The following is a 23,073-nucleotide window of genomic DNA, read 5'->3' on the forward strand; positions in this document are numbered from 1 at the left end:
GCAAAAAAATCGTTGGTATAACCAGTTGAGCATACCCAGTGCCGGGAAATACGCAGCCTAACTTGTCTACTAGACCAGAAAGAGCCAGCAGGAAGTTTTCCCTTAGAAAACATATGCAGTGGCCGAAGTTACCTACTCGACAAGAGAGCAGCCAGCACATATCAGGTGATCAAAGTTGTCTATATATTCCCAAGTATATCGGGTTGAGAAAACGATGTCGAAGACTAAACCCCGCGAAGAGACAAGGAAGGTGTTGCTTTAATACTGTCTTCTGGCCAGCCGGCGCGTATCGAAATACTTGACATGGAAGTTTGACAGCGCCGATATAAAGTACATTTTATGCAGTTTCTGTTTTGCCTAACAGCTATCATTATGTTTACGTGGCACAAAATATTGCTGGGAAAGTTGACTTGTCACCATCAATGAAACAATCTTAGTCTTTAAAGTGAGATGTTACCCATGGGACAAACCAAGCTCCTCTGAAGCACCCCTCAGCGGGCTAAACTCTGAAAGGAGCCCTGAAAAAATTTTAATACTGTTTATAGAATGACATCACAATTAAATTAGGTTGACTCACGGATCTCCTGTCACAAAAGCTTTCGAATCTTTCAAGAACGAGCGAAGTTAGTTGATCGATGAGGGGCTTCTCCTTTAATTTCCTCTAGCCCGCAGGAAGCTACACAGGGGAGATGGCAAGGGGGCGCCAGGGAGAAATGCATCTCTGGCCCCGCCCATAGGTTGAACTTCTTGGCTGCGATACGGCTTGTGGCGGCACTCCGTGGTAGCCGCGGCATCTACGCAATGCATGTTCTGTCTTTCGTTGCGATAGCAATTATATTGACACTCCAGGAGCATTTCTGCCGTTGACTTCGGCGTCGCTGTGAGGTTTTGAATAAAGTGCAAGCGCGATAAAGCAGACGCCGGGCGCCGTAGGCTGTATGAGTGGTGCCACGACTGCTGATCTATCAATATAACTACTGATATTTAAAACTTTCTGCTGATTCAGTAGTAACGAGTTTAAATTTACAGATTTTTTTGTCTGTTCTACGGAAACGAAAGAAAAAGCTGCTGCTTTAACGGTACCGAGTTTATTTTCATGCGCTGCCACCTCGTGAACGACAAAAAAAAAAAAAGAAGAAGAAGGCGCGTTAGCTCAGAGATGAGCATATTCTCGCGTTTCCAGATTCTCAAACCAGGACCTGCCTACGTCTAGTGAGCAAAGGTGGAGAAAGTGTAAGACGGTGAACCTGTGGAAGTGAGGGCACCACCGTATACCACAACCAATGACTCTCTTTCTTGCGGCGCATTGATCACCCATCCTGTGCTGAAGGGGAATAGGAACCCGCAATTGCTTACTGGTTCTGAATAGTGCTGTCACGTTATCAGTTGCTTCTCGTGCATTACACATGCCACAACTCACAGCACACGTCACCCATTCCGTCTCATCAATTCACACATTAACCAGAAAACTTCGGCATGCGCGCTTCTTGCTGAGCAATACTTTAGCTTTCAGGTACTAACTACCATCTGACGCTTTGAAGAGGTCATTGTCAGGTCTTGATTGTTTTGAAACCCGTGCTTGATCATGCGTTTCGAAAAACCAGGGTTTCCCAAGCATCGCCAAAAATCTCGACGTCGTTCTGGTATAATTTCTGCAGAAGCTACAATAATACTAAGCACTAATGAGCGCTGAGTTCGCGGGTTGGAAAACTGAGTGCCAAAATTGAAATAAAAATAAACTGATTTCTACTGATCTTCAGCGAAAGAATTTACTAAAATTTTTAATGTGTCGTGGCAACACTGTGCTGTATGTGTGAGTGAAAGCGTGCGAGAGCGAGCCGAAAATCGTGCCTAAATCTCGCGCACGCAACGTCGGAAAGCGGGGACGAAGCATGCCACCTTCTATCGCGCGCAAGGTTTCCGGTGAGGGTAAGGAAGGGGGCGCGTTCTGCCACGGGTGGCGACGGGTACGGAGTCCGCGCTGTGTTTTCGCGGCGTAGTTCGCGTTAATGCGAGCGTGTGCAGGAAGGTGAATTTGCTCGCCGCTGCTGCCGCGTTTCCTCACTGCAGCCTTGTGACCGCGAGTTTCCGCGGTCATCGAGTAAGATGTGTTCATGTTTACTTGATCGAGCGTGACACCATGCTTGTTAATATAGTTCGTATGACAAGTTTATGTGGTCGATGAAACTGTCATACTGACTTCCTATAGCTGTCCACTAATTTGCTATTGCAATCGATGTTTCACCTTTCAGGTGAAACTGCGACTTTCTAATATAAAAATAGTATATTAAGTTCGAACTGAAACTTGAATGACCATATTACATGAAATTACACACCACCATAGATTGCACATGCGCACATTGCCGCCGCCGCACCCAAAATTAAGCAAAAGTCAGTCTGTCAAATGGCGGCAGTTATAAACTAAACCCTAACCGAGTCCAGCTATCATGCGCCTAATACGCACAGATTGATACACGACTGACAAGTGCAGACATTGGGATTCTTGAGCCACCCTACAGCATATCCTATGGCAATGTACAGGATAATACACAATACCGGTGATGCAGCGTCAAACTGCGACAGCCTCTGCGCACGCTGGGAGTCAGCGTATCTGAGCTCGGATCTGCAGCACCAACTCTGGGCCGTCCAGTGAACCAAGCTAGCCGCCAAGGGCGAACAACCTTTGGCCGAAACCTAGGCGGGGTCCAAGCCCACCACACGAAGTCACAGGGCGCCCAATAAAGTCATTTCAGTAAATGAGCATTTATGACTAGGGAAGGAGAGCCGAACATGCAAGTGTGCCTCAGAAGTAGTAAACAAGATATTAGAAATTGCTTCTGGCGCAGACAATTCCTTTTGAATAATATGCCTAGAGTTTTACTATGAAGGCAATGGTAGAAAGCAAAAGCCTGCAATTTTAACAAGAATACAGGGTTTCTTCGTCCTAATCGGTTAGCAAACAAGGTGTTCATTGCCTTGTTGCATCACATAAGATATCCGAGGGTTTTCTTCTAAAAAAAGAAACAATGATAGTTCTCAAGCAGCATTTTCACACCACATAGCGGGCAGTCGGACGATGTCGGTTTCCCGCAATTTCGACAAGAGAGAAGTTCAGAAGAGCTTTATCAACAATCATCAACAGAATTCAATATCAATCAATTCAATCATCAACAGAATTTATCAACAGAAAGCAATGGAAAACACTGTGCTTAAACATTGGCTCCAGAGTGAGACTTCAAGCCACAACTTTCATTCCAATTTATTTATTGAAGTTCGCTTAGAGTAATGGATTCCTATAGTCCGACCATGGCCGATCAGTTGGCATTAGAAGCGTGATAATCTAGCTGCTAAATCCGACAAGGGCGGCGGAACAGCATTGCTTTGCTGTGCTCAGCGGTAAAACTTCGGCAACCACAACTGCGCAACGATGGATTCTCACGCACCAGTTGGACATACAGAAGACAAGATTCGCAGTGTAGGTGAAAGGCTACTTTCTAGCAGAGCTGCTCTCAACCAAGTGAAGGATGCATCGCATAATTGCCGAAATTATGACAGCTCTTTGCCGCAAATGCTGATCCTCAGGGCATTCATTTATAGAGAGCTGGTGTTTTCGTTACCGCAGTTACTGTTATGCTACTTGTTAAGTTATAAAATACTTGTTGCGTTTGCTTCAAGAACCCTCGGAAAACACGAGAATATACTTCCAAATGGGCAGTACTGAGGTGGAAAGGTGGGTGAGTTGGTATGCATTAGTAATGGTAACAGCACGAACATAATGACGGACGGGGTGAAAGCGCTCCTCCTGTGTGCTTTCACCTCGTCCGTCGCTTTCCCAGCGCGCTGTTATCATTATGAATGGACAGGAGTGAGATGTTCTGCGTCACGCATTTCCATCAGTATATCTCTTGTTGACATGTGTTTATAAGTGCTAGCCACAAGTTGCTGTCCGGAGTAACGTACTCAGGGAAGCAAATTCGGAAAAAAACTGTCACCGCATTTGATACACTGCTACTCCAGCTCTAACACCTAAATTACCCGTAAGTTTAACGGGAATGGAACACGTAGCATGGAGCGGACGTCCTTCACTGAATGGCGGTTGCCTCGAGTTTGAAGGGGCCGGCAGCTATATGTGACGCTTTGGTCACTGAAGGTCTGCGTCTACCTGTACCAAGTGTGAAGATTATAGCTGAGCTGACAGCAAAGGAGTCCATGCTCTCCGAAGTTTACGAGAATTCACAAAACGTACCCGCTGTGTCACGTCAAAAACTAGACCTCAAAGCCCGCAATTGGCGCACACGTGAATTCGAAACTCACTGTTTTTTTACTGCCCGGAACATATGCCATGTTTCATCAGATACCTAAAACGGAAATTGCATGTCCCTGTGCGACTAACAAACGAACGTTGACTGCGATCAAACGCTGCGCTTGCTGTACTTTTCTTGCCTATTTTCGGTGACACTTCAGAGGCCAATGTGAGACTTAAGGAAAGATATATATCCAGTCTCCTACAGCAAGCTATCGTATATCCTGAATGACCTCGCGCTTACGAAGCACAGAACATTACTCACATTTTTTTTCGCTAGTTAGGCTAACACCAAATTAGGTGTTCCTAGAGGCTTTTTCAATGTACCTAAAAGTCATGCCAAGTAATTCACAGTCCACTTCCGCAACGATTAATATGCTAACGTAACTTTTACCCTCTCTGACAAACTGTAGCTGCTGTTATTGAACAATAGCACATTGTTCTGTTTAGCACAAATATATCCGTTTGCTCCCACCGAAAACATTCAAAGACCTCATACCACAGTCAGGCAAGTGATACGAACGGAAGCGTAATTGTAAACAGTACTTGATAAGCCGAGTGATCGTAGCTCTTCTTGCCGTATGTCGTGGTCGTAGCAATCATCCACAAATTCGAGGAATTCTTAGTGTTAGGCTCGTGAAAAGGTGAGACGTGCAAACGTTCTCTTTAGCTAAGAAGTGTTACATTGGGGCAATGCCTTTTCGAACATGTGATTCGTTGGTATCCACTGTACAGTGTTCCGATACACCTATATTCTTTTGCATTGAATATATCTTTATTTCCAACAGATTGTAGACAGGGAATAAAAGCTGCAAGTGCAGCTTGAAAATACACCGTGCCCCCCCCCCCCGATCTCATGACATGGGCAGCGCGGAGCTGCCGCGTGTTTTTGACAATACAAAAATACACAGTTTTGCAAGAATGCATGAGAAACACTGCGAGAAAAGTCAGTAGTATATATATATATATAACTTTTCCTTGAAATATATATATATATATATATATATATATATATATATGTGTGTGTGTGTGTGTGTGTGTGTGTGTGCGTGTGTGTGTGTGTAAACAAGAAGCTGTGCACTGAACTAATCTGCACTCCTGAAATGGCTGCCCATATAAACATGAATATTAGTCCTCCTGATTAGGTCGAGAATGTTCTCATGGGGTAGGGGCGCATTTATCAATTCCATATTTGTTGTAAGCGTTTAAAAGCCTTATTGTACACTACTGCTGTTTTCCTGATGCATAATTACGCGAAAAGGGCATGGGTTTCTTAATCTGTGTTAGCTATGAAATGTCCAGTTTACGTAGATGGGCGCAGAGAAAGTTTAAATTGCGACACTTGTTCTCTCTCAGGACACGGTTGTGTGCAATCCCCTGCCATTCTTCCATGCGTACGGACTGAGCCTGGCCGTGGGCCGGACACTGATATATGGAGTCAAAGCAGTGGTGCCCTCGCCCAGTTACGACGTTGGTGCCTTGTTGAAGGCCATCCAAGAACATAGGTACGCGAATCACCATTAACGAATCTTTATTCGAGATGATGCTTCATCCACAGTAATATATACCTTTCAATGGTATAAGCCAAGAAACAACAGTGTTGTCAGCTTGCTTAGAAGATTCAGGCTTGCCGTCTTCGTTTCAGACAAAATAAAGAAAACAGCGGGGCATTAAATATCTTCAGCTTAGGTGTATATAACACTGAACGAGAAAATTACTATTTCTTCAGCGTTGTATCACATGATGTTTCTTCCTTAAATTCGTCAAAACGAACTACTGTACAGGTCTCTTAGTGGAAGCATTTTACAAAGCAGCCAAGTGACATAGAACTCAAGGAAACTGTTCTGCACCTATAGATAGCCTATTATTCAAAACTTAGAGCGCTAAAAACTCGAAAGACGAAGAAAAAGGAACACCACACGCGCTTGCTCACAATTGGTGTTTAATGCACGTATGGAACAATACATAAATAGAAAATGCACCGTACGCGCATGTCAAGATGACGTATAAAAACAGCTTATCTAAGACACGTGTGAATATCGAAGCGTCCATTGTCTATATATGTATTTTTCCATACGTGCATTAAATATCAGCTGGGAGTGAGTGCCTGTGGTGTTTTTTTTTTTCGGCGTCTTTCGTGTTTTTTAGCGCTCTAAGTTTTTATTAATACGCGTTACCAACTAGCCCACCTATGCATCCTTATACATAGCGTGCTTAATTTCGTGTAAACCTTAGAGGGGCCCCGGAAAAAGTTTTAGGAACGTCATTCCTGCTCCAAAACCTTCTTTAGCATGCGAAACGCCTAACAAGAAAAATTATGATAACTAAGGCACGCAAATTTGCATCATCTGTCTCAGAATCTTCGAAATACAGGCAATATGAGAACATCCCGAACATAAATTTTCGCTGCTCTGAATGCCACATTTATATACACCAGGATGTGGGAGGGTCGTGCTTAATGGCCTGAAACATCTATGTTAAGTAAAGGAAGTTGGCGTGCAATGGTTGCCAAGCCTGCTGAAAGAATTGGGATTGTGTAACGAATTCTTGAGGAAAAACTGGGCGAAAAAGACCCAAGCGCAAGGCAATTATTTCCGGAATTACTAAAATGATTTAGTATGACCATAGTGGCACGTGGGAACCAAACCGGAAAGCAAAAACGTAAAGAAAACGCGTTATTTTTGCTCTACGCCGAACTGAACCGGAACGTTACGATTTTCTTCTCACTGGTGTGAAACCGAAGGTTTTCGGTTCAGGTTGGGCACCTTTTCTAGAACCGCTCATCTATGCATTGCCTGCACTTGTAGCTCAGCCATGCTACCTCAGTTGCAAATACGCTCCATCTTCCCGTGATTTTAAAAGCACCGTTAGTGTAGTTTCCGGTGTATTGCATCAAAGGGCACACTAGATGTGTTAACGCGACAAAATTTTGCATCGCACCAGACGCCCACACTCGCCAGACTGTGATGCGTACAAAAAACCTGAGACAGTGGAGCATGTTTACTTGTTGCTTGTTCCCAGTAAGACTTTGAAAGGCAGGCATTGATCTCTTTGTTAGCGCCACTTACCAACAGGCGGCCCAGACACAAGTTGTTACTGGTCCGTTGACCGGACATATCAATGAAGCGAGTCATTAACGCTCTCTTACAACATTAATTAACACAGGTAATGTAAGGCTCTGAACGGTCCCTTCGAACATGAGCGTGTATCTTATCACGTTCTACTTACTCGCCTCATCATTACTCCTCAGTCCCCTATTTCTTCCTCTTCCTTTTCCTTCATGAGCAGAATAACACTCTGGATGACTCTCTGCATTATCTGAATATGTTCGTCTGTTTCTGTCACCCTTTATAAAGCTTCGCTTCACATTGATTCCTGTGTTGATGTTGGAAATACCGGTTTGGCTGCTTATTTTATTCCAAGCGTCCGCTGAAATACTCCGAGCACAACTGAAATAATCTGAGTGCCACACTCTTTAGTCGCAGTGCCAAGAATTTAATACTAGCGCCAACGTATGTAACTTCAGCGCCTGCACAAATAGACCACGCACCAGTGAGGCTAATCCAAGTGTGTACATGTTTAATTAAAGCGTCAGCAACCTCGATCCGAGTGACAGTCAATTTAATCTAGGGAAGAAAAAACACGATTGCCAAATAAAATGACTAAAAATTTGAAATACAGTTATTGGAAGACGACAGCACTCTTTTTTGTCGTCGTTGCTAACGTTTATCACATAAAGAACAGCAACATCTTGCGCAGAAATATAACTTACATAATGGTCGAACTTCTTGGTGCAAAACAGCGATTTAAAAAAAGAAAATTAGCGTCCATGCTTAGAGACTATGAAGGCTGGAAGCACCCACACGCTATCATTTTATAAACAACCAAGAACTCGCAATTTATATATTGATAGCTGTAAGAGAATATCGGTTAATCATGTGCGGGACTAATCGCCTTCTGGCACAAACTTATTGTCGTCTGCTAGCAGACAGCTTTCTTTTAGCGGATGCGCCGAAAGTCATCTGTTGGGTCTCGACGGTGTCGACGGTGTCTTACAAACGAAATTCTCTCGCGCGTCAAAAAGGCGAAAAATAATTTAGAACTAACAACTGAAAGCTGAAAGTTTGCGCGTGTGCCTGTCGTTCAACAGTCCTCATTTCAGGTGGTGCGCAAATAACAATGATCATGAATTGTAACCAACTAGCCCAAACCAGTACCCTTCTAAGATACCAACAAAATGTTCATTGTGTTTATTTTGAATTTAGATAGACCAAAAAATAAAAAGCTGCCTTTTCGTTCCCATGTTTCTAAAAAAAGACGAGCGAATGCCGTTACGTATGAAATAACTTACGCAAGAAGCTTAGCACTACCTTTTTGTATAAATACACACTGATAATCCGAACTGCAAAAAACAAATTATTGAGGCTATGCACTTTTTTCATGAATATTGACCTTTAAAGAAGTATACTCGCTCAGAGCCCGTCTGTACTCCTCCAGAAAAATACCTGAGCAATGCATTTGTTGAATGCTAGCAACGAAAATAAATTTCATGTTGTCGTTTTTTGGTAAATGTCTTTCAACGTTTCAGACATATTTTTCGCTATATTGTTGTTTTTCTTGCCTGTGTTAAATTGACTGCTTCTGGGATTAAAATTGATGGCGCTTAGATTGAACGTGTTGGCACTTGGATTAATTCACCTGCACACGGCCTTTTGGGCTAGCGCTGAAGCTTTAATTGTGCGGCACTTGTACTTGATAATTTCGCACTAAGGAAGTTTTCAGTGGCACTCAGATTATTTCCGCTGGCGGTTAAAGCGACCAGTAAAACCTGTAGGCGTAGATGTTGCTTTTATTACTAGGCCTCGCCTGAAAAACAAGAAGGCGTAATCTTTCATTGCGGATTAGCAGCATCGTCTAGTTATTGTACAACATAAATTTTTGAAGTTCTCCTGCAATTATTTTTCGGTTATTCAAATAAACTTCAATTCAAACCGCTTAGAACGGTTAATTCTTCGCTCTGGAGTATACGCGCAATGAACCACCTGTCGAGGTAGTGTCCCTGTATATGCTCCGGCTGGAAGCAGAGTTGTGCATAGGTCCGGTTTATGATCCAGGTCTGCAGTGGAGCCACTCCTCGCGCGCCCAGGAGGCAAACGCCGCGCGGTGTTCCATTTGCTTTTTTGTCTGCTGGTCGCGATATACATGCGGCAATTGTTCACAAACGCTGAGCAAGATGACACTTTTAATGCAGGCTAAGCTCGAACGATCGGTGTAGCCGGAGAGGTGCCAGCCCCCCTAAATATTTAGTTTGTGTGTACATATATGCATGCACATAAAGAAACACACGCACGAATGTACAGTGCTCACGGTACGAAACGCGACAGGGAGCATTTAGTAGAACTGTGCATATGTGCAAAGTACTCAAGAGTACCATGTCATGTCGCTGGGAATCTGGTCACCAAAGGTGACGCGGACTGCGATCTAAGTGTACGCGCCAAAATTACGTCAATGTGTCACGAACTGCAGCCGGTGGAAATGAAAGTATGCGCATTAGTTAGGCCTAAATTGACGCGTTTCATTCCGTGAGCACTGGACATATAAAGAATAGGACCCCCCTCGATCCCTCGAAATAAAATCCTGACTACGCCCGTGGCTAGAACAGCTCAAAAGTTCTCGTGCAAACGCACATTACCTTGCATTACCTTAAACATAACTAAAACTAAGTATCTAGCGTTTAAATCGAACGGAACAATAATCCGCCCTCAGCTTACACTCCAATTTCAGGAGGTCAACATCGAACAGGCACCAGCAGCCAGATATTTAGGAATTATATTCCATGAAAATATGTCCTGGTCACCGCACGTAGATGTTCTCAGAAAAAAACATTGCTCGTGCTGTCGGTGTGCTAAACAGGTTGCGATATTTGCTACCGATAAATGTGAAGCGCCGTATTTACAACGCTCTTATACATTCTCGATTAATGTATTGTTTTCTAGTTTGGTCAACCACTACACAAACTAGCTAAGATCAATTCAAACCCTCCAAAACCACGCACTGCGCGCGATAGGTATCTTAGAACGTACTGATACCACTAAACCATACTATAATAAATATAAAATATTACCAACATAAGAACTCCGCACTTACAAATCATTCCTCGAAATTTCACGACAATTCTGGAAACGCAAATGTTCCTTCCAAAGCAAATACCATGGCAGAATGACAAGCCATAAGCTCAGAAAAATTCTGATTGGAAAACCACGTTGCAGAACAAAATACGGAGATCAAAAACTAGTAGTTGAACTTCTTAACCTTTTAAACGACTACCCCTTGGTATTGGACCTGCTAAATTCTAGAATTTCAAAGCAAGGCTTTAAGAAAATGGTAAAACAATTGTTACTATCCGAAGACTAATAGAAATGTTCAACTACAGGTATAAAACATTTTCGTACATGTTGTTTTTGTGGTTGTTGTGCTTCAAATACTTAAAAACTGCGTGAACTTTAACCTTTTTCCCTTCTTTTTAGGGAAATCATGTACTCAAGTGGTGGAAAATGTGTACTACTTTAATTTCATGTGTGACCTCCTGAAAGCCTGCCACTGCCATGTTGCTGCCAATGTACGGGTGGCACGGCCTAGTCAGGCAAATGTTTGCCTTTAGCCGTGTCCCCTAAGACTATCTGTGTATTGTCCTAAATAAATCAATAAGAAAGAAAGAACAAAAAGCGGTGCAATGTTTTTCAGCATGCATATGAAGTTTTCTCGCGGAGGCGGAAGGCAACAAATGTTTTAAAGGTTGTTTAAAGAAAACTTCACACACGTGTAGTAGACAATGATGTGAGCACATTTTGGCTGTCGAAACGAGACGAATTGTGAATGTCGCCAACAGAACTATCGTGCCTGCAGTTATGTATGTGGCTGTTGACCGTCATTCACCACTAAACGTCGTTGACAGCAGCTGCACGTTTACGATATATGCGGTGCAGACACGTAAATTTAAACGCATTTCAAGTGTTCACATGCGCACATCTTATGCAAAGCTTATTTTTACGATTCGTACCGCAAAGTTAACAGCTGCTTCGTCGCAGCAAATCTGCAAGTGGAAAAAGATTCAAGATGCACGAGCTTCTAGATAAAATTTATTTCGTACAATTGAGGAAATGGATGAGCAATGGCTGGTGGCAGCAGGGGATGACTGCTGGTTCTTGGAGCCTTGGGAGGCAGAATGCAAAGCTACTGGACAGGCAACAAGTTATTAAGAGTAACAACAGGTTATTTTTGTTGGACTATATTATATTCCGATAAGGTGACAAATTGGCAAAGTAATTATTAACACATTGCAGACTGTAATATGACAGCACATTTTTCTTTATCTCTTCATATTACTCATGTTAAGTTACTATAATGCAGCGCTTATTAAACGTACAAAAATAATTTCACATTCCTCACGTCGACTAAGGCTCATCGAACAAGCAACATGTTGCGGGTGGTAAATGCTGAAGCTATCGCAGCGGTCTCATAAGGGAGCACACGGTGTTCTCGCTTACTACAAAAGAATGACCAGCAGCACATCAATCGACATTGCATGAAAAATAAGAACGCCGACAAGAACCAAAAACAAAAAACGAGCAGAGTAAAGCCAGGGTGCAGCGAGCAAATTGTACCTGCTAGTATTTATTCTGTTCTGAACAAGCTTTCCTGGAGCCGCATAGTCAGAACAATCGTACAAGCAACAAAGCGAATTCAGCGAGTTGGGAAGTTAACATCCTTGGCGTATATGTGCAGCGCCACACAGACGTGTCGTCTTTTTTTGTACCGCGTCTGTGTCGCGCGGGACATGTGCACCCGAAATTGCACAAGTGGACAACCTCTCATGCCAGGCGTACGCATTTCTGCGTGTACAGGAGCGTTACTGGAGATAAATGCTGCTTTAGTGTAAAAAAGCCGAACTCACCTTGTAATCAAGGCGAACGGGCCTCGCATATCCTGGTCGTTTTCGGAGCCGGCCGGTCTCGTCCGTCCACACGGCAACGCGTAAAAAGCTTTGCCACCTTCCGTGCGATTTGCGCACTTTCGTGCGCTGCAGTCTGGCATACTGGAATACAAGTGTAAAAATGATCTGCTTCGTAGCACTTCACCAAAGTCATGAACTTAATATCCTCGAATACGGCACCTCGAAACCCGGAGCTGATCGTTGCTGCGCACGCTCGACGTTCCGCTGATTGCTATTTCGATGGCACTGACAGAAACGAGTTGGCGCCGTTTCCGTAAAGTTGGCTTTGGGGGCGCGCACTTGATCATTTGACGTCATTTTGCACCACGTGATCGCGCTCGGCGAATAGAGGTGCGAACGGAGCCGGAAAAGTTATGCGCAACTCTGCTCGCTGCGGGAGTATATACAGGTACAGTGTACTAGAATAATTCTAGTACACTGTAATACAGGGACACTATATCAAGACGCATTGATGGCCACCTAGCGGGCGCTTTTGAAAGCGCGCTCAGGCGCAGTAGCAGGCGGCATTCCTTCGCAGCAATGATGGCTGATGCTCGCATCGGCGATTTCTCCTTTGTTCGGGTATCAGACTGCTTTTTCAGAGGTGACAGCTGCGGGAAAGGCGTGAGCCTCTATGAGAGCCGACATGTACAATGTGAAACCGGAATTTGGCACATTCCAGTCCGCATATATGTTAGGTGCGACATGTAGACAAGCGCAATGAAGCCTAGGTATACGCAGTAGAACTCATGTTAAGTAGCCGCTTCGTTTTATTTACGAATGCAGTGTCCCGATATTTTTCTTTATTCTACCCTTACAATAGTACTGCTTGTTTACCTCAATAATAGGCAAACTTCGTTCATGCAGACATTTATCTCAAACGATTCCGCACGACGCAATACCTGCGCATTATGTAATCTTCTTTATGCCGATGAATCATGTGACATCGCCAATTAAGTGCCTTGAAAGTTGCCTCAAGGTGAGTAATTATGAATTGGTTAATAAAAATCCCTATCTATACTAGTTAGCGCGTGGGTGAGAAATTGCAGGGTCTATTAATATATCTCTTTATAGGTGAACGGCGGAAGCCTACTCTTCCTCCTCTTATTATTCGGCTCTTTCTCTTCTTTCTTTTAGTCATTACTGCTCACTACTAAGCATTTTTAGTCATTTGTAATCAATTGTGGTGATTACAAGCCGTCGTTAGACATGTTGGTCATATATTCATCAGTAGTAATCACAAATCTTTTCAGTCATTATTTGCCATTAGTGGTCATTATAAGCACTTGTCATTTTTAACCAATTGTTGTCATTACAACTTGTCGTTAGACATATTGCTCATTTCCTAGTAATTACAAGTCATTTTACTCATTTTGAGTCATTACTGCTCCCTAGTAAGCATTTTTAGTGGTTTGTAATCAATTACGGTCATTAAAAGCCGTTGTTAGACATATTGGTCATGTCGTAGTCATTAGTAGTCATGTGAAGTCATTTTAGTCATTACTAGAAATTTGTAGTCATTTATAATCAATCGAGGTCATTACAAGCCGTCGTTAGACATTGGTCATTTCGGAGTCATTATCAGTCATTATTAACCTCTACCAATCTCTACTATAAGGTTGTCATTCACTAACTGACTATCAATCATTTTTCATTCTTTATTCTGTCTTCATATGGCATGATGAGGCTTCGGTGGACACTCCGGCGGTCAGGTCTGCTGACACAAACTTCACCATGAGCCTAGAAAGGCTTTCGCCGTCATAAAAAGAGCGATTTAGCGCTGTGTTGCCGATGCAGTTCCGCTGCATAAGCCGAAGAACTGGCCTTCCGGCTGCAATTCTCACAATATGAAATTCCCTTATTGACCTGCGTGGAAATACAGAAAGGCTTACCAACTTTTCAGTATCTTTTATAATAGTTTGGTAGACAGATGCCACGCGATATATTAGAAGCAGGAGCCGCGCTGGCCAAGGTAAATGCGCGCTGGCGGCAAGGGCGGGCTAGGCCTTCGCGGCGTAGGCATTGCACTCCTTCGGCACAACAGACAATCAGAAAGATTTCAATTCAGCAGATAATGCACACACAAAAAGACTACACGGTGAAACAAACAAAGTGACCTGCGTGGCAAGTCCGTTCAGACAGCATCAATGCGTAAAGGCTTCTCAAACGTCGAAATTTCTCATCAAAAATGAGGCAGCAGTACCATATATGCAGTAGCTAAGAGCAATGTTCGCCCTGAGCTACCCCTTTTATAACACATTTCGCAAGAAACCGCAATATGAAAGATTGCCCTTGTTAGAAAAGAATAAAGCTGTTAAAGAAGCACTTGTATGTAGTTCTTCGGATAAAAGAAAGCGTGATTTAAGCCCCCTATAACTGAGCCGAGGCAAAAAAGTCGCACTTTAAAAAACCATCAGTTCTGCATGAAGCAACCAGCAACAGTTCAACATGCACGAAGCCACACATAATATAGACTCAACAACATGAACTCTATCACAGCTGGTGCGACGATATAAAGGTCTCCGTAAAATCAATAAAATAATTTATAGCAACCCTCAGCAGGTTTAACATACGACGCGATGCACTCGTGCACCATAGCTAAGCGGCATTGTAATGAAGCGGAAATCATAGACGCGACAAGCAGCATTCAGAACCTAAGCGAAATCTATTTAACCCGCACGCTACATCATCATCATCATCACCAGCCTAGTTACGCCCACTGCAGGGCAAAGGCCTCTCCCATACTTCTCCAACTACCCCGGTCATGTACTAATTGTGGCCATGTTGTCCCTGCAAACGTCTTAATGTCATCCGCCCACCTAACTTTCTGCCGCCCCCTGCTACGCTTCCCTTCCCTTGGAATCCAGTCCGTAACTCTTAGTGAACATCGGTTATCTTCCCTCCTCATTACATGTCCGGCCCATGCCCATTTCTTTTTCTTGATTTCAACTAAGATGTCGTTTACCCGCGTTTGTTGCCTCACCCAATCTGCTCTTTTCTTATCCCTTAACGTTACACCCATCATACTTCTTTCCATAGCTCGTTGCGTCGTCCTCAGTTTCAGCAGAACCCTTTTCGTAAGCCTCCAGGTTTCTGCTCCATATGTGAGTACTGGTAACACACAGCTGTTGTACACTTTCCTTTTGAGGGATAGTGGTAACCTGCTGTTCATGATTTGAGAATGCCTGCCAAACGCACCCCAACCCATTCTTATTCTTCTGGTTATTTCAGTCTCATGATCCGGATCCGTGGTCACTACCTGCCCTAAGTAGATGTATTCCCTTACCACTTCCAGTGCTTCGCTACCTATCGTAAACTGCTGCTCTCTTCCGAGACTGTTAAACAATACTTTAGTTTTCTGCAGATTAATTTTCAGACCCACCCTTCTGCTTTGCCTCTCCAGGTCAGTGAGCATGCATTGCAATTGGTCTCCTGAGTTACTAAGCCAGGCAATATCATCAGCGAATCGCAAGTTGCTAAGGTATTCTCCATCAACTCTTATCCCCAATTCTTCCCACTCCAGGCCTCTGAATACCTCCTGTAAACATGCTGTGAATAGCATTGGAGATATCGTATCTCCCTGTCTGACGCCTTTCTTTATAGGGATTTTGTTGCTTTCTTTGTGGAGGACTGCGGTGGCTGTGGAGCCGCCATAGATATCTTCCAGTATTCTTACACATGGCTCATCTACACCCTGATTCCGTAATGCCTCCATGACTGCTGAGGTTTCGACTGAATCAAACGCTTTCTCGTAATCAATGAAAGCTATATATAAGGGTTGGTTATATTCTGCACATTTCTCTATCACTTGATTGATAGTGTGAATATGGTCTATTGTTGAGTAGCCTTTACGGAATCCTGCCTGGTCCTTTGGTTGACAGAAGTCTAAGGTGTTCCTGATTCTATTTGCGATTACCTTAGTAAATACTTTGTAGGCAACGGACAGTAAGCTGATCGGTCTATAATTTTTCAAGTCTTTGGCGTCCCCTTTCTTATGGATTAGGATTATGTTAGCGTTCTTCCAAGATTCCGGTACGCTCGAAGTCATGAGGCATCGCGTATACAGGGTGGCCAGTTTCTCTAGAGCAATCTGACCACCATCCTTCAACAAATATGGTGTTACCTGATCCTCCCCAGCTGCCTTCCCCCTTTGCATAGCTCCTAAGGCTTTCTTTACTTCTTCTGGCGTTACCTGTGGGATTTCGAATTCCTCTAGGCTATTCTCTCTTCCACTATCGTCGTGGGTGCCACTGGTACTGTATAAATCTCTATAGAACTCCTCAGCCACTTGAACTATCTCATCCATATTAGTAACGATATTGCCGGCTTTGTCTCTTAACGCACACATCTGATTCTTGCCTATTCCTATTTCTTCTTCACTGTTTTTAGGCTTCCTCCGTTCCTGAGAGCCTGTTCAATTCTATCCATATTATAGTTCCTGATGTCCGCTGTCTTACGCTTGTTGATTAACTTAGAAAGTTCTGCCAGTTCTATTCTAGCTGTAGGATTAGAGGCTTTCATACATTGGCGTTTCTTGATCAGATCTTTCGTCTCCTGCGATAGCTTACTGGTTTTTTGTCTAACGGCGTTACCACCGACTTCTATTGCGCCCTCCTTAATGATGCCCATGAGATTGTCGTTCATTGCTTCAACGCTAAGGTCCTCTTCCTGAGTTAAATCCGAATATCTGTTCTGTAGTTTGATCCGGAATTCCTCTAGTTTCCCTCTTACCGCTAACTCATTGATTGGCTTCTTGTGTATCAGTTTCTTTCGTTCCCTCCTCAAGTCTAGGCTAATTCGAGTTCTTACCATCCTGTGGTCACTGCAGCGTACCTTGCCGAGCACGTCTACATCTTGAATGATGCCAGGGTTCGCGTAGAGTATGAAGTCGATTTCATTTCTAGTCTCACCATTCGGGCTCCTCCACGTCCACTTTCGACTAACCCGCTTGCGGAAAAAGGTATTCATTATCCGCATATTATTCTGTTCTGCAAACTCTACTAATAATTCTCCTCTGCTATTCCTAGAGCCTATGCCATATTCCCCCACTGACTTGTCTCCAGCCTGCTTCTTGCCTACCCTGGCATTGAAGTCGCCCATCAGTATAGTGTATTTTGTTTTGACTTTACCCATCGCCGATTCTACGTCTTCATAAAAGCTTTCGACTTCCTGGTCATCATGACTAGATGTAGGAGCGTAGACCTCTACAACCTTCATTTTGTACCTCTTATTAAGTTTCACAACAAGACATGCCACCCTGTCGTTAATGCTATTGAATTCCTGTATGTTACCAGCTATGCTCTTATTAATCAGGAATCCGACTCCTAGTTCTCGTCTCTCTGCTAAGCCCCGGTAACACAGTACATGTCCGCTTTTTAGCACTGTATATGCTTCTTTTGTCCTCCTAACCTCACTGAGCCATATTATATCCCATTTACTACCCTCTAATTCCTCCAATAACACTGCTAGACTCGCCTCACTAGATAGCGTTCTAACGTTAAACGTTGCCAGGTTCAGATTCCAATGGCGGCCTGTCCGGAGCCAGGTATTCTTAGCACCCTCTGCAGCGTCACAGATCTGACCGCCGCCGTGGTCAGTTGCTTCGCGGCTGCTGGGGACTGAGGGCCGGGGTTCGATTGTTGTATTCATATAGGAGGTTGTGGCCAAGTACTGCACCAGGGTGGCCAATCCTGCTCTGGTGAGAGAGTGCGTTACTGGTTCTGGTCACCGGGATCAGGCCGCACTCCAGGCCTGTTTGTGCAATTTTCTCAACACACGTTTTTTTTTTTTGTATTTTCCGGTGGAGAATTGCGCGGCACCGGGATTTGGATCACGGTCCTCTTGCACTGGAGACGGATACTCTACCGTCCCCGTAGGAGTTAAATTAAAGATTAATTTATGGGGTTTTACCTGACAAAACCACTTTCTGATTAGGCACGCCGTAGTGGAGGACTCCGAAAATTCCGACCACCTGGGGTTCTTTAACGTGCACCTAATTCTAAGTACACGGGTGTTTTCGCATTTCGCCCCCATCGAAATGCGGCTGCCGTGGTCGGGGTCCGATCCCGCGACTTCGTGCTCAGCAGTCTAACACCGTAACCACTGAGCAACCACGGCGGGTCCCGCAGGAGTTGTACGCCTCATTTAACCTACAGTGAACCTACAACTGAACAAAACATGAGTAGGTCGTGATCAACTTCGTCCCTTACCTGTGCAAACATGATCGAGGGCAAAAAACAGCGAAATGACAAGACAAACCATGAGAACAGAATATTTCCTGCGGAGCAGCGATAATCCAATGCTGCCGCGGCCTCGCGGCGAGTGGTCATACGGCCTCGTGGGGAATGATTAGAACCGTGCGACCGGCAAGTTTTTGCAGGTAATTACGCACTCCAGCTAGGAATGGTTATACTTCGACATGCCTTGAATCTTTGGCAACCACAGACATGCAAAGGGTGCTGCCGATTTCGCTCCAAAAACGTAAATCAAACATAAAGGCACGAGCAACGACACCAAAAACTACCGCGGCCGGCTACCTGCTTTCCAGAGCACACTTCGCTAGGCCGCCAGGCGTGGCGCATCCTTCGGCGCGCACTACGCGTATAACTGATTGCGCCAAAGTTGGTCGCCAGTGTTGCCACCCGTCGTCAGATTCTCCAGTGCACTGGTAAGGCGGTCGACTGTTTCCTCCGGGCGCAAGAGACGGTCTCCTGGTTCTGAGAGCCTCGCAGCGGCGATAGGTTGCTGTGCCGAAGACGAGCAGTCGCGTATGCGGTCAGCGAGTGCAGGTAGTCGATCGAGACTTATCTCGTCCGAACCCGCGAGTACCATGCGTTCGGACTGCGGGAGGCGCTGCACAAAGAGCTCGTGCAAAATTGGAAGATGGCTCTCGTTTGCGGAGTGCTCACCCAGTAACTGACGTAACCGGTGCAACATTTGTGACGGTCGTTGGACGCCAAGTTCCTCCGAGAGGAGCTGTTTGAGCCTACTCTGTTGCGATGACTCCAGGCGCTGCATGACCATGCGTTTCAGGTTGGTGTGTGCGGCGGCAGAAGGCGTACGCGCTAGCAAGTCGTCTATGGCATCGGCGATGTCAGAGGGTGGCGCGACAATGACATGCAGGTACCTCGTTGGCTGTGAATTGATACGCCGAAGTTGAAAACGGGCCTTTGCTTGCATAAAACAAACTCGGCGATTTTTCGGCCAAAAGCTCGTAAGCTGAAACTCTGCGGCGATGACAGGAGTCGTAATCGTGGCGTCTTCCCTGTCCGCAGGAGTAGGAGTAGCGTCGTCCAGGGCCAGTCTTCGAAAAAAAAAAAACGTAAATGTCCTGGGTCACCACTTGTTGGGAGCTCGGTTTAGTGGAGGCAATTAATACACGTCTTGACAGGTTGAGAAGGGGGAGTCGACGGATTATTCAAAAGCAAAGCAGGTATGCCGAATGGCTGTGATGGCGCCACCGTTGGTCGAGCAGGGGCAATGACCCACACGGCGAGGCATGGCGAAGGTAGCAAGGGGCAATGACCCCTGCGTAGAGGCAAACTGGATTTCCGAGGAGCGGGGACAACGAAGGGTCGGGCTACAAGCTCAGGGGGGTTATTCTGTTAGTATTCTGCTAAAGGGCATACGCGTTTTGTCCGCTGCTGAAGTTATGATTGGATGGGCTGGGGTACGCGTACCGGTGACCCCAGCCAATAATCACTTCAGCAGCAGACGAAATTGTCATGTCTACTGGGCGGACAATTGAATAACCACCAACATTATTTTTTAAAATTCATGCAGCAACCCAGAGTGCAGCCAAATGAAGAACTGTTTTCGTCACATTCCAGAATATTGCTGCTCAGTGTCCGTGTTTATCTCTTAAATGTAAAGCTTTGACATGGTCTTTCTTTAAATTTTACTAAGTAGCGGCTAATTTGTATGCGCGATGTAAATTGCAGCATTGCGTAGTTAACAAAATACTACAAGTTCAGCTTCTCCAGTGCGTTTCCTTTATAAACGACCAAATGAAACCTGTACTTTCACCGAAATAGTTTTCTAAAGTCATCAACTCTCTTTGGCTGCTAATAGCATAAAAATTGCCTGTGCGTGATATATTTTGCTCCTGTTTTCGTTCAAACATATTTATTACGGCGTGAAGAATGGCTTTGAATTGCACAGTAGCCGTGGCCAAGTCAGTGCAATATGGATATTACTCAAGTAAAAGTACCATTTCCAATAATAAACATGCAACTTTATTTGTTGGTGATTTTAGAACATCTTGTGCTAGGGTGTCCGCGTTAAGCCTTAGTTGCCCGATATGTGCGCGAAGCAGAAAAGTTTCTATCATTTAATGAGGCCAAATTAGGAACATTTGTGGTCATGTCAATATTGCAACCACCATGGTAAGCTCCATAATAGCAGCCAGTAGCTCGCGTGTTTCAGGTGCCCCCTTTACGCAAATCCATCGTACTTTACGTCAACATGCACTTTCTTTGCAGGTGTACGGATATCTCTGGATCCCCAACGATGTACGTTGACATGATCAGGAGTCCACTGCTGAAGCACTATGATGTGTCTTCCCTCAGAAGTGGTGAGCTGATTTCCTCGTATTTTGACGTTCTAGCCAGAGAGACAGCCGCAAGTAATTTCTAGATGTTAATGTACCAAAACTGTTCAAGACTCACCAATTTTATTTTACGTACTCCGGTATGAAACAGAAAATGTTTCACCCTGAGGACATAATTATTTTTTCCCGCAGTTTAGAACGTAGAACTGGGACCGTATGAAGTAAACCTATTACATTTTGATTTCATTCCACTCTTGTGATTTAGAATTTACGTAACCACTGACGAAAGCTTCGGGCAAAAAAAGAAAACAAATAAACATTGCGCTACACAAACACGCAGCGTTGTTTGAACAGCCCAAACAAACGCTCTCATTGTTTAGAGGCGGTCACCTTGCTTTCGTTTTCAAATGGAACAGCATTGCCTACATTGACATGTTCTGTCTAATTGGCTGAGGAGAGTGAAGGAGCGTGCAGAAGTGGAGAGGGATTGAGTGGGGCGAAGCTTGCGCAGCAAAAATAGAAAACCGGGTAAAGAAAAGCGCCGGTTTCTTACACTGGTCCGCTCTCCCTATAGCTTATCCTGTGGTAGCTGGTTGAGGATCGCGACGGCGTATAACGGGGAGCTCGAAATGTCGCCTAAAACGTGCCCTAAGTGAAGAAGAGTTCTCACAGTGACGTCGTATACGTGGCTAAAGGTCTGGACAATGTTTACGGCTACGCGAAGTTTTGTACAACACACAAAGAAATTCGTTCTCGCCGGCAGCTTCAAGTAGCCTGTGACATAGCAATTAGTGGGCAGTGTTACGATCAGCCTGCAGGGTACTACTCCGCAAAGCTATCTCAGCCCGCTGCAGGTGCTTTGATCGACACGCGGTGGTGGCGCCCTTCAGACAACCGGCGAAGACGACAGCGCTAACCGACCATGAGCTTCCTTAGGAGAATTGGAGACCACGGCAGCGTTAATCCACCATGCGCCTTCATCGCAGAGTCGGCGACGGCAGCAGGGCTGGCCACGTTTGGCGGACCGTGTATTGTTGGTTGATTTGCCATGGCCTTCATGGCTTCTTTGCAGCAAGAAGAGCTACTCTAACAAAAGGGTGCTTTGCGGTACGTTTTTCGTCGGGCCTCAGGATTCGTCACAGTCTGCTGACACTCGTGGCGACTACCGGAGAAAGTCAGCTCTGGAATTAAGAGTCGCCGGCTGGGGTCAGGCGTGACCACCTGGCTACGAGCAGCCGCTCAACTCGGGTTCTGGGAACCCAAAGTGCATACGTGTTTGACGTAATAGTTCTGCGGAAACCCGCAAGGTGGAGAGAAGTAATTAATAAGCCGAAAATCAGACATCCACCCATTCACAGCAGTTGCTAGAAAGGAAAGCCATACGGGTTCCTCGAAGGAAAAGCCTCACAGTTGAAGGAAAATTCGTCCTGGTCCGGGACTCGAACCCGGGACCACCGCCTTGCCTAGGCAGCTGCTCTACCATCTGAGCTAACCCGACGGCTAGCAGACGGCAGGGCGAAGTCGAATTTGTCGACAACACGAAGCAAAGGCAAGAGTTTGACGTACTAGTTCTGCGGAAATCCGCAAGGTGGAGAGAAGTAATTAATAAAGGGAAAATCAGACATCCACCCGTTCGTAGCAATTGGTACAAAGGAAACCCATACGGCTTCCTCGAAGGAAAGGCCTCACAGTTGAAGAAAAATTCGTCCTGGCCCGGGACTCAACGTACGTGTGTACGCGTGTATGTGAGCCCTTCCCCTCAAAGGCGTGTCAACTACGCCCCAACGACTGTGGACAGTCCGATTGGACGAAGGTTGGACAGCAGTTTTCTCTCCCCTATGGATGTAGGGAGTACAGAGGTTTTTTTAAGCAGCAGTTTGTCGGCTGCTAGCGGTGTGCTCGACAAGCACGGTGCTTGGAACTTGGAGCTCGTGTGCTGTGTGCTTCGTCTTTCCGTCTCCGTTTCGGAGTCAGGCTAGACTGTCGAAATGTATCTCATGTTTTAATGTAAATATGTATATAAATCCTGTAATCCTAGCCCCGACGAAGAGTGAGGTCCTTCTTACAAGCCCGACCACGAACCTTACAACTAGGTGCCAGCGGTGAGATCGTCCAACTCTTACAGCAGCCACCTTCTATTCTTTTCGCAATAAGGCAGCCTCTGGGCAATAAGACAAATACACAGTTTTGTTCGGCCTAATAATTCATTTTGAATGCGTATACATGAAA

General features: G+C 44.9%; 1 protein-coding gene across 1 annotated transcript in view; it reads left to right on the top strand.

Moving 5' to 3' along the window:
• LOC126535290 (medium-chain acyl-CoA ligase ACSF2, mitochondrial-like) overlaps positions 1-23,073 on the top strand; it is a 163,502-nt gene that overhangs the window by 88,350 nt on the left and 52,079 nt on the right. The window contains exons 9-10 of the mRNA XM_055073094.2: positions 5,660-5,808; positions 20,777-20,868. Of these exons, the coding sequence (XP_054929069.1) occupies positions 5,660-5,808; positions 20,777-20,868 (241 nt within the window). The remainder of the gene's footprint in view (positions 1-5,659; positions 5,809-20,776; positions 20,869-23,073) is intronic.

The sequence above is a fragment of the Dermacentor andersoni genome, chromosome 7, assembly GCF_023375885.2.
Source record: "Dermacentor andersoni chromosome 7, qqDerAnde1_hic_scaffold, whole genome shotgun sequence".
Classification (NCBI taxonomy): domain Eukaryota; kingdom Metazoa; phylum Arthropoda; class Arachnida; order Ixodida; family Ixodidae; genus Dermacentor; species Dermacentor andersoni.